The sequence below is a fragment of the Vicugna pacos genome, chromosome 2, assembly GCF_048564905.1.
Source record: "Vicugna pacos chromosome 2, VicPac4, whole genome shotgun sequence".
Taxonomy (NCBI): Eukaryota; Metazoa; Chordata; class Mammalia; order Artiodactyla; family Camelidae; genus Vicugna; species Vicugna pacos.
The window spans coordinates 70,416,447-70,428,235 of NC_132988.1; the positions used below are offsets into that span (position 1 = coordinate 70,416,447).

An 11,789-nucleotide genomic window follows, 5' to 3' on the forward strand; every position below is an offset into this window, starting at 1 on the left:
ACACTAATCTAGGTGCCGCTGTGGTGGGATTTTGCACAGGTAATTAAAGCTCCTCATCACTCAATTTTTTTTAAGCTAGGGTCATCATCCTTAGTGAGCCTGACCTAGTCAAGTAAGTTCTTCAAAAGAGATTGGGTTCTTCTTGACAAATGAGACTCCAAATAGCAGCTGAGTCAGTCTGTAACTGCTCTCCCTTCACTAGGTCTTCCTTTTCTAACTGCCTGTGGAGAACAATTTCAATATATGCTCATGGGTTTCAGCCTACCTGAGTGCTTACCTTCACAACTGCTTACCCTACAAATTTCAGACTTGCTTAGCCAGCCTCCAGAATTGTGTAAGCCAATTCCTTGTAATAAATCTATTTAAATCAATCGATCGATCTATCAATCAATCAATCATACATAAATCTCCTCCTTGTTCTGCTTCTCTGGTTAAACCCTGACTCATACATCATCCAAGCCTATTATTTCAGATGCCCTCAAGGTAGCCATGAAACACAGGGAGAGAGGTAAAGGCCTAGTAGAGAGACAAGTAAGATAACGAGCAGATTTAAAAAAATTATGACTAAAAGAGATCTGCTGTGGTTAATATAACATGTAACTGATTTGAAGACAGAACAGAAATCTACTAAATGTTTGAGTGAGTTTTACCATCAAACCATATTATTGGCCTATAAAACCCTATAATTAAACTTTAAGAAACCCTGCAGCCCCTAAATGTATTCTAACTGGTATGATGCCACACAAGTTTTGCAATTCCTATGGACGTCATACTTTCAAATGCCTACTACTTCAGATATGGCAAAGGAAGATGACGAAGAATCACCTAAGAACAAAGCCAAGAACACACACAACAGTCAAAAGGGCACTCTTCCCATAGAGCAAAATCAGAGTTTAACCAAGGATTTTACATAGTTGCCAGGGCAATCTTCTCTTGTCCAGAAGGATTTCATTAGTAATGTGAACCAAGGACTGCTGTCTATTTATTCTTTCCTTCTCCAAAGAAGCTATCATTATGATTATCCTATTTCTATTCACCAACTGACAGTGTGTTGGGCAAAAGAGGGACAGATAGATACGTTGTTTATTACTTCACTGATTACCAGACTGAATTAAGAGAAAAGGCATTATGCAGATATCCTACAGTGCGTGCTCTATGTATTATCCAGAAGAGATTCTGGATTGATTCTCTTGAGGAAGAAAGAACACTATGTGTTAGAAGAAAGGTTTTTACAAATGTCGGGTGGCCAGAAGTTTCAGCCTGGTACTCAAGACGAAAGGTTTAAACTGGAGATACAAACTTGAGAATCATTAACATATGCATATATAAAGACATAAAACTAGATAAAATCACCTAAGAAATGATACCAGATAGAAGACCAAAAAGGGCCTAGGAATGAGCAACAAGGTACTAAATAAAGGATATACAGTGAAGGAGGTAGGAGGAAGCAAGAAGCCCAAGAAAAAACAGCTAGTAAAAGTAGAAACAGGAGACGGTGATACTGCATACGCAAAGAGAGTAGCACTTTTTAAGAGGCAAGGATCAGTGAACAAGGTCAAATGCTAATGAGAAGAGTAAATAAGAAATGGACACAACAATCAAATACTACATCCAAAAAGATATCCATGTATCTTTGGAAAACAAAGTACAAAAATATCAAAAGAAAGTAAGAAATTTTGTTTAAACCCTGGGGTGAAGATCTCCAGAAGCCATAAAAGAATAATTCATTTTACTATAAAAATATAAAAATTTTCCTACATTGTGAAACTACTGTACACAGATAGAGAATATATGTAACACATAAACCATGAAGGATTAATACCCATAAATATAAACAGCACCAACAAATCAAGAAAAGAAAAAAAACTCTAATAGACTAATAAGTAAAGGATAAAAAAAGAAAATTTTCAAAAGAAATCCAAATGAAAAACAAATATGAAAATTTGCTAAATGTCAACAGTAATAAAGAAAATGAAAACAAAAACAAAACACTATTTCTTGTTTAACAGATTTTTTAAAACTAAGATTGATCAAATCCAGTAGCATTCTTATACACTTCTGATGGAAATAAAACTTGGAAGTATTTATCAAATTCAACATGTGAATAACCTCTGGCCCAGCAATTCCATTTTCAGGAATCCATCCCAAAGAAATAATTTTGTACTCAAAAATAATTGTAAAAGGATGTTCACTTCAGCAACGTATGTGTGGTAGCAATGTACTGAAAACAATCCAAATGTCTACCAACATAAAAGATCAAATAAATTATGAACATCATACTATGGAATATGCGTAAGTAAATTAGGACGAGTCAAATCCTAATAAACTCTCAGACACACACCCCACACACACCCACACCCTCTCATTCACTCACTCTCACCACGAAACGAGAACATTCGATGTACACCAAGCTGTTAGCAGCATTTACTCCAAGAAAGAAAGGATAAAACCTTTACATTCTAGAAGACTTTTTTTTAAGTATGAATACATACACTAGTTTTTACAGTTAAATAAATATGTAATCAATAGCTGAAGACTCATTTCTTTAATTGATATAATTTTAAGAATGATAACAAACTTTCACCAGACAAAATTTCTAAGTGATAGCTCTGCTTTGTGTAATAGATAATTAAAAGAATGAAAATATGATTTCAAATACTAATGATTAACTCTGGAAAGGGATTATAGGTGACTTGTATTCCTTAGATATTTTTTGATTTTGTCAAATTTTCTAGAAATATGTATGCTTAATTAATAATGTTTAATTATAAAAACACTGTATTTTAAATCTACTTTAAAAGATATTTAACATTGCACCCTATATTGTCCTGCAAATCTATTTTTCATAATTTAACACATCTCTACCTGCAGCAACCATAAGTATATTAATATAGCTGTCTCTTTTCTTACTACAGAATCTTCAGGGTAAAATTAGAATGGATTATTCTTTGGTGTAGTTTAGCAGTCAAGGACACTTTAGAACAGTATCAAATACAGATCTCATCTTAAAAAAAAAAACAGAACATAATACCAAAAATTACTAAATATTCCAAGAGACACTCATAAATGACATAAAGTCTCCCCTATCGTTATGCAAAAACGGAAACAAAACAATCCCTATAATGACAATTCTAAAGGCACACAATTACATGGAAAACTAATCTAGACTCATAAGTAAAGCAGTATCATCTTTGTAGTTTAAAATTATTAATTCTGTCTCAACAAGATTTTAATTTTATGAAGCTGGGAATGTCTCAGTTTCTTCAAAACCCTCATAATTCCTAAGTGATTTTGCTAGGCTTCGATTATGCTTCATATATAAATTTAGTTTAAAAAATATACTAATAGTTATACTTATCTTCTAAAAATCACAAAAGACAGAATTCCATCACTGTGCTAAGTTTTCATGTATGCAAGTTTTAAAGTTTTATTAACTACAACACATAGAGCTATTATTTTAAATATAGCTAACTTTTTCATATTCACTGAGGAAATGGTTAAGATTACTACATACTAAAAACAGCCACACATAGTAGATACCCAATAAATGTTTGGCAAGTAAAAGAATCAATTCCTGTACTGAATCTCACACTAGTAAGAACTACACTAGAGGCTTTGCAACAGGGCTGTTTTTGTTATTAACCTCATATAAAAAAAAAATAAGAGGGAAACATGGCACAGAGAAGGAAAAAGACAATAATGGGGTCAAAGACTGAACTGGAAATAGACCTAGTGTAACACAAACAGAAAGACTTCCTCTTCTTCTCAGGCTTCAGATTAAGAGCAAGAGGAAAGAAGAAAAGGAAAATAGAACTCCATGTTAATGTTTATTTATTCCAAATTCAAAACTGGTTAAATCAGTTTTCCATAGATCTCTCTGGAATATTCTTCTCTCAAAGGTTCTTTAATTAAAAGTCAATCTATGAGGAAACACCCAGACCAAGAATCAATTTTAGGATAAGTATTTCTTCACATGCTGAAGATAAAATTTCCAGCATGCCCCCTTTCAATAATTAAAACCCCAAATTACAAATCATGATGAAATGATACCTATATTGCTCCACAATTCCACTTTCCCTCATGACTGGATAAAAATAGTTTCTAAAGACAAAAAAAAAAAGGTTAGTAAGTTTAAACACCGTAAGTCAGGAAAGGTATTTTGCTTCTGGGTGTCAAATGAAAAGGCATAACTCTACCAGACAGGCAGACAGGTAAAGTTTCAGGGACTAAAAGGATATTCATATTTACCCATCACCTTCTATTCCCTAATGACTTGTTTTTTTCAAAAGGTGAAAGTTGAAGTTAGTCAGATTGGGCATAGGTTATCATGGAAGTTGGTGCCCCCTCATGGTTCTAACAAAAATGTAAGTGTTATCAGCAGACACTACTTCATATACCACTATGAAGTGAAAATTTATTGTCTATGGTCAAGTATGGAAAAATTACAAGGGAGCTCATCCACATTTCCTAATCCACTGAATTTTCTTCATATAAAAATGCAGAATAAACCACTGCCATGAACGCAAATACACTGACCCAAGGACCTATAAATCAACCTCCTAGTCAACTGATGGTGTAATTTGGATGCTAGTAGAAGTAGTCTAACGAATAGTCTAGTGAATTTCTGGGAGTCAAAATGTACTACTGTGATGATTATTCAACAATGAAAACTTTCACAATACTAACTCCAATTAGGTTGGTAAGGTTAATGACTAGAGTAAATTGAATAATCAGAATCCAATAAAAGTATCTGATAAGGGTCCACCATAAATAGTTGTAAAACAAGTTCTGTTATCTTAAGACTTGAGGTCCCAAATATTTCCAGAGTAATTGGCTAAAAGAGAAATATTTATGAACTATTTTTACTTCGGAGATTTGACTTCACCAAAACCTAGCAAAGGTAAGATGCTAAGACTTATATAACACACTGAGATATACAGATGTATAAGACAAGGTTTCTGTCTTCAGATCTGACAGAACATAGTAGATTAGATGAAAAAGCTTTGTCAATTAAAAGGTAAAATATGAGGATTTAGGAGAAGAGAGAGTAGGCATAGCGCTAGCCTAACAAAAGAACAGATAAATCCTGGATCACCTATTTTACAACACAAATGTCTTCTTCATTACATTAGCTTAGAAAAAAATTTTCCAATTCTAAATAATCCATTTAAATGCTGGTCTGATTTCCCACTATCACTGCAGTGAGCATGTTTCAAAATAACAAGGTGGGAGGGAGGAAGGAGGTGGTCACAAACTTCTCTAGTGAAAGTTTTACATACATACTATGAGTGAAAGGAAGGAAAGGAAAAAAAAAAAAACTTGTAAGCACCTTCAATAAAATCTTGTGTTTAACTCCAGGGTATTCACAGCCTATCCAGACCTCAAGTTAACAACTCCAATTTAAAAGAAAAATTTTTTTCTTAGCTTAATAAAGATAACCTTGAAAAGCAAAAGACTTGAAGGTCAGGGAGAAACAAAATATTGTCTATACAGAAGGTAGTTTTCACTATAAAGTTTCATTATGTTAACAACTTAATTCTAAATGAGAGAAATATAACTATATTTATCTGTACTTTTCTGTATTTTTTTTCAGTGAGATTTTTCAGAACAAGAAAAGCTTAGAGTAGCCAACTTGTCTTCAGTGACTGCCCTACTGCCAAAAAGTATCTTTCTCTACACCATCTGAATTTGTTTTAACGTTATCTAAAATGCCAACATGAGATACTGCACTCAACATCACACAGCATTAACAGAGCATGTGAATAAGTAAATGAATGAGCAGGCTCTGAATCAAACAGACACAGGTTAAGTCTCACTTTGCCACTTATCAGTTACGTGAAACCCTTCTAAGACAGTATTTTTGCCTTTAAAATGAAAACGAATATTCCCTCCCAGCATTTGTATACTTCTCAGGCACTTTATTCAGGATATACATTTAACCATTTACTTTCACTCTTATATTTCCTCAAACATATTTAATTATTGGTGCGTTTTTAAATCAGTGTGTCTTAAAACAGTTTTGCTCACCGTTGCTTACTCTGAACAGCAAAATTCCTAATATATAGTAGAAACTCCAAACATTTATGAATAATGAGATAAATACAATGACACCATAGGGTTATGGTGAAACCATTTAATTCTCATAACAATGTTTAGAAAGCAGAATCTACTATTATCACCACTTAACATATGAGGAAACTGGAAAGAGGTTATATACCTTGCCCAAGATCACAAAGCTAGTGAGTGATGAATCAAAGATATGAATCCAAGCTCCATTCCTGCTCTTCACCATTATGTCAGACTTGACACACATTAGGTACTGATTAAACAGTACTTTTTATTGTGGTTTTAAAATGTAAATATATCTAGGGAAGGAGGGTATTGCTCAGTGGTAGAATGCCTGCTTAGCATGCACAAGGTCCTGGGTTCAATCCCCAGTACTTCCATGAAAAAACAAATAAATAAATAAACCTAATTACCTCCCCCTCAAAAATGAGGGAGGGGAAGTAACTATATCTAGGTGGTTTAAGGTATTTATCAGGCACTCAACAATCAATGTCCATTGGTTTAAATGGCTTTCCCCCAATAACTATGAGAGATCACCATCACTAACGGAAGTAATTAAGTAATTAAAAGACCTTGAAATCCAAACTTCAGCTATTCAGCAGCAATGGATCCAAGAAGGGAGGAAAAAATTCTATTTCTTCTCGTGGTTTTCTAAATGAATTCTAGATCCTCCCTAGTTACCAGATATTCACTGTAAAATTTTTTAGCAAGTACTGTGCTTAAGCAGAATAGGAGACAAGATAATTATGACAGAACTACTGCTTCGAAGGTCTTCACATCTTGTTTACAAATAATGTTTTGTCAATTAAGAGATGAAACTGGGGAACAAGTAAGCTTCTTCAAGCTAATCTAGGATTCTACCATTACAACAGAGGAACTTAGCATTTTTCTACTAAAAAAGCTAACAGAAAAAGATTTGAAAGTGAACTTGAGGAAATACAATCTACTTCTGAAATAACTGTTCTTCCTCCCTCTTTCTCAATCCTACATCCTTCATGTTTGTCTATAAACAGATTCTCCTTGGCCTCGCAAATCCTATCAAAAGGGGATGAATAAGTCGGTACTTATTTACTAGCTTCCCTTGCCTAAAACTTTTTCACTAGATTTGTCTCTTAAATTTAAAGCCTCAAACTGCCTATCAAATACAGATGGACTTCTGATCAATTCCTACTATACTTACATTTTATCCATCTTAAACAATGTTACTTTTGAACATGAGTTCTACCTTTAATAGCAAGTTTTTTCCCTTTGAATTCTGCTTTAGCAAAAACTGATGCCATCCAATTACATTCAAAAATAAATTCAAGAGAAGGCAATGTTATTTCTGAAATGGAATATCAATTCTTGCAACTTCAACATTTTTTTTCTTGTAATATTTGAGTAAGCTATTCAATTAATTTAGTCCACTATCTGGAAAAGAAGTGCATCAGAGCTTTCATGTTTGGAAATATGTTTCTGCCTATTTCCATATTGATCAGTCATCCATTGAAAGCAATGGGTACTGAGAAAATTATGCAATTTTCAATTTTTTATCTAAGGTTTTATGTCAAACTGAGGAGGTTTGATGAGGAGAGCTCTTGGTCTTATATTTTTATTTACAGGTATATCTGAAGTTATGCAAATTATCTAAAACATGATTATTCTATTCTGAAATACTGAAGAGAAAATCCAATTCTCAATAACCTTATCTAACATTTAGTAAAAATTAGATTCTTTTTCTTGAACATTCAAATAAAGCTTTTATTTAAATTGAATCTCCTTTCCTTCCAATGTTTCATCTTTCAGGAGATATACAGAATATTCAGCTAGCATTTTATGACAGCCAACATATATATTTTTGTTAAACTATCCTCTATTATTTCAAGTTAAATACCTCAAAACTATAACCTTTCTACTCCTTCTTAACCTTTCAATGATTTTTATTGGAAAGGATAATCTCAAGGATTTTATCCATATTTTTCATTCTGTAGCCAATAACAGAATGAATTAGAGAAAAGACTTAAGTACAGTTAAGTATTAGCCACAAGACCTCCTAGCTATAGAAAGTTAAACTTCTACTGACATGTTAATAAAATGGTAATGAAATGAAAAGCACTGCACAACTCATCCATTTAGCTCATAGTGTACTGTGATGATAAGGTTTATTTCTCTATTTTGGTCAAGGATGGAGACAGGTACAGAGAAATACTGTACTCCTGTCTGCTTATCCCTCATCATGTACCTGTATAGATTTATTTTTAATGGTTGTACTTTCTTATGCTAATTTCTCCTGACTCATCTCCATAACAAATGACAAACCCATTGTTTACACCCCTGTGCAGATGACAGAATAAAGTACATTAAAAATAAACACTCCCTTAGTTGACCAGTCAGCATATACCATTTCCAACTTCCAAGGAAAAACAAACCTCACAAAACTAAGACACCTACAAACTTAAGCCTACATGATTTAAGGAATTACTAAGAGTTTTGCTTATTAGGCCAAATTCCAATGGACAGAACTTATCTATGTATGTAAAGTTTACAGCATAGTATTTCAGTAAGTACTTCACTCAATATGGTAACATTTCCTCAGAGGATTTAAAATCTTAATAAAATATTGGTATTTTGTCCATAGCTGCATGACTGTGTTACCTTGCAATTCATTGCCTGTTTTTTTAAAAAGGTCAGGAGGGAGGGAGAAAAAATAAATTGTCATAAAGTATACTGGTCTGAACCATTTGAAAGCTTTGATTTCCACTTTTACTGCTACTCATCACAACCAGTTTTCTCAAAACAAAAACAAAAACAAAACACCTGTTTTCCTCATTTTTAAAATAAAAGTGCTGGATGAGATTTTTCTAAAATGTTTTTTTCTCTCTGTAAAAATAATACAATTGAATGAGTCTAACTACCACAATAGATTTTAATGGGAATAAGGATCCTGTCACATCCTTCTCTTCACTGTTTCAAATACAGCCTGAGTAACACACTATCCTGAAACACCCAACCCATGTCAATACAAAACCTATCAATACAAACCTATGCTTAGAATTCAGTAGGCTAAATGGAATAGCGGGGAGTGTCCATCTTTTTGGTTTACATACTTTAAGTATTACATTTCTATCTCTATAACTTCATCCAGTCCCAGGTAAAAGAGAATCTGGTCTTTGACTAACAGACAAGTTTCAAACTCTTTAAAAGATATTTTCCCTATCTGAACAGAACCCAAGATCCAATAATGTAATTTTCAAAAAACTAGCCTTGCACCAAAATAAGCTGTGTTTGTGGAAGAGAATAACTGGCAAGTGGTACTTCTAGATAATTCAGTTGTTCTTTCTTATGACTAAATTTATAATTAGCCTTTAGAGCTGTTTTCTTTCTGCTGCCTTAAGTTACAACTTCTTTCTTCAGATCAAGATTTTCTAGCTTCCATTTCAGGGAGTGGACAAGAGAGTTACAAAAGAGATGATAACTAGTAAGGCTAACTCTTAGTCTGTTCTCAGTATGGTATATTTTACCGAGCTTTTGGTTAAATGACCTTCTTTTTGAAGAATGAGGTCCTGCAACGCCGCCTATCTGTGGACCCAGGAAAAATTATAAACAGTTATGAAACCAGATCACTAGGACAAACCAAGAGGCCTTCCTATTCCAACTCAACACAACCAAGCCTGGCTCCAAAGCAGACTCTTTAGCTGCCTATGTTATGTGGAAAGCAACAGGGCCTAGCTTAATTCTTGCTCACTAAGGAAGCATTTGAAAATGTAGGAGTATGTATATGTAAGGATCAAATATATTTTTTGTCCACTGAGTTATATATAAATGTACAGAGATATAGGATCAGTTCATCCAAAATCCCTGAGAAACGGAAGAAGTGAAGGTTACTTCGCCAGCCACAATAGTTATGAAAAAAACCTGCAGCAGAACAGTATGGAAAAGTACAGCTTCTCACGTGTCTCTCACATACACAGATACTTAGTTGTGAGTCCATTACAACCTTGCCTCCCCCAAAAAACTGCTCCCCTCCACCCCACAAGTGGGAGAAATTTACCAACCTCCTAGTAGTTCCCCAAGAGCCTCATCTACCTATTATCTTACCCCTCCCGCTTTGGTCCCGCCCCCGCCCCAGGAGTAACATGGCCTTACTGGCCTCAGGCCGACCCCGCTGGGTGTGCAAATAGGGAATGTAACCAATTCCCTCCATCCTGAAGCGTGAGAACCATCCCAGGGTAACGTGCTGTTCACCAACTCTGCGGACTCTGTGGTCCTCCCACCCCCACGTGTCAGCTACCCTCCCCCACATGCCCACACCTCACGATTTCGGCCGGGAAAAGAAAGAGGGCAGTGGAAAGCTTGGCCCCTAAGACAGATCAACCCCACAGGAATCTGTCCCACCTCAAGTTCCCTCCCACCTTTGGCCCCTACCCTTCACCCTCCCTTCCTCCCTCCTTTTGAAACCAGGCCCTTGCCTCAGAAACCTCCTCTTCCTCGTCGTCGTCGTCCTCTTCTTCCTCACTGTTGTTGCTGCTCGTGCCGCCGCCGCCACCTCCTCCTCCGCCGCCGCCGCCTCCACCGCCGCCGCTGTTGTCGCTGTCGCTGCTGCTTTCGCTGCTGCTGGGGGGTCGGCAAGTCCGGTTACGCTTGGCCTTGTGGTGTTGCTGCTGCGGCGGCTTCTTCTTCAGGAGCAGGTCGCAGACTCGCACCATCCCACGAGGAGACGAGGCCGAGCGAGCCCCACTGCCGCCGCCAACGCCGCCGCCGACCTCCACCGCTGCCGCCGCCGCGGGGGGGCCCGCCACAGCCACCACCGCCGGGGGGCTCCCTTCTCCCTCAGCCGCCGCCGCCGCCGCCGCCGCTGCCGCCGCCACCGGAACCGTCGCCTTCTCCATCCTCGGGGAAAGAGGGAGGGCGCGGGCGGGGGAGGGGCGTGGGGGCTACGCTCTACCGCGACTTCGGCCTCACCGGGGCCGACACAGCACTCTGTGCCGCCTCCGCCGCCACCGCCTCGGTCACCTCTACTGCCGCCGCCGCCGCCGCCGCTCCGCCAGCTCTCACCTCGTCTCGCGATACTAAGGGCGGGGAGCCTGACGATGGGAGGGAGGGAGCGTGAGGGAGCGTGAGGGAGCGTGAGGGAGCGTGAGGGAGCGTGAGGGAGCGTGAGGGAGCGTGAGGGAGCGTGAGGGAGCGGGGGGGGGGCGGTTAGAGGCAAAGAGGGAGACCGGGGTGTCGGGAGACCCAGCAGAAGGGAGACTACCCAGAGTCCAGGGAAGTGTGCCTAAGGCGACTTCCGATGAGGGGACGGTGAGGACAGAGGAGGCCGCAGTTACTGTCGTAGCACCCGCGAACACCCGGATTTCTCTTTTCTCGCTATTTCCCCCCCACACGCAGCCCTTCAGACCTCCCTTCTTCCTTGCTGGTGATTAGAACGCAGCCGCAGGCGGAAGTACAGGTGACGCCATCAGCCGTCGCCTGAGCGGTGGCGCGCGGGTGGCCGAAAGATGAAAGTGAGCTTTCGAGGGCCGGGTTCCGGGCCCTCGCGAGAGGGCAGAACTGTGGTGCGTGGAGCTGGCGGGCAGGCTGGAGAAGAGCGGCCCGGGCCGGTTGGAAAGCGGGTGCGGAAGCGCAGACCAGACACTTTGTTAGCGGGAGGCCCTGACCGCCAGATCCGGGAGGTGGGGCCTTGTTCTGGGCTGTTGTACGTAGTTTTCGTGCCTGGCCATTTTTTTCTACCGCCAAATGGTGAG

At 38.3% G+C, this 11,789-nt stretch overlaps 1 protein-coding gene across 7 annotated transcripts in view; it reads right to left on the minus strand.

Annotated features, from left to right (window-relative positions):
• ANKRD17 (ankyrin repeat domain 17) overlaps positions 1–11,435 on the minus strand; it is a 154,560-nt gene extending 143,125 nt beyond the window's left edge. For all 7 annotated transcript variants that reach the window (XM_006212524.4, XM_015246339.3, XM_015246338.3 and 4 more), the window contains exons 1-2: positions 11,300–11,435; positions 10,515–11,129 (exon numbers count right to left, since the gene is read on the minus strand). In XM_006212524.4, the coding sequence (XP_006212586.2) occupies positions 10,515–10,934 (420 nt within the window). In that variant the 5' untranslated portion in view covers positions 10,935–11,129; positions 11,300–11,435. The remainder of the gene's footprint in view (positions 1–10,514; positions 11,130–11,299) is intronic.
• Positions 11,436–11,789: the final 354 nt, after the last annotated feature.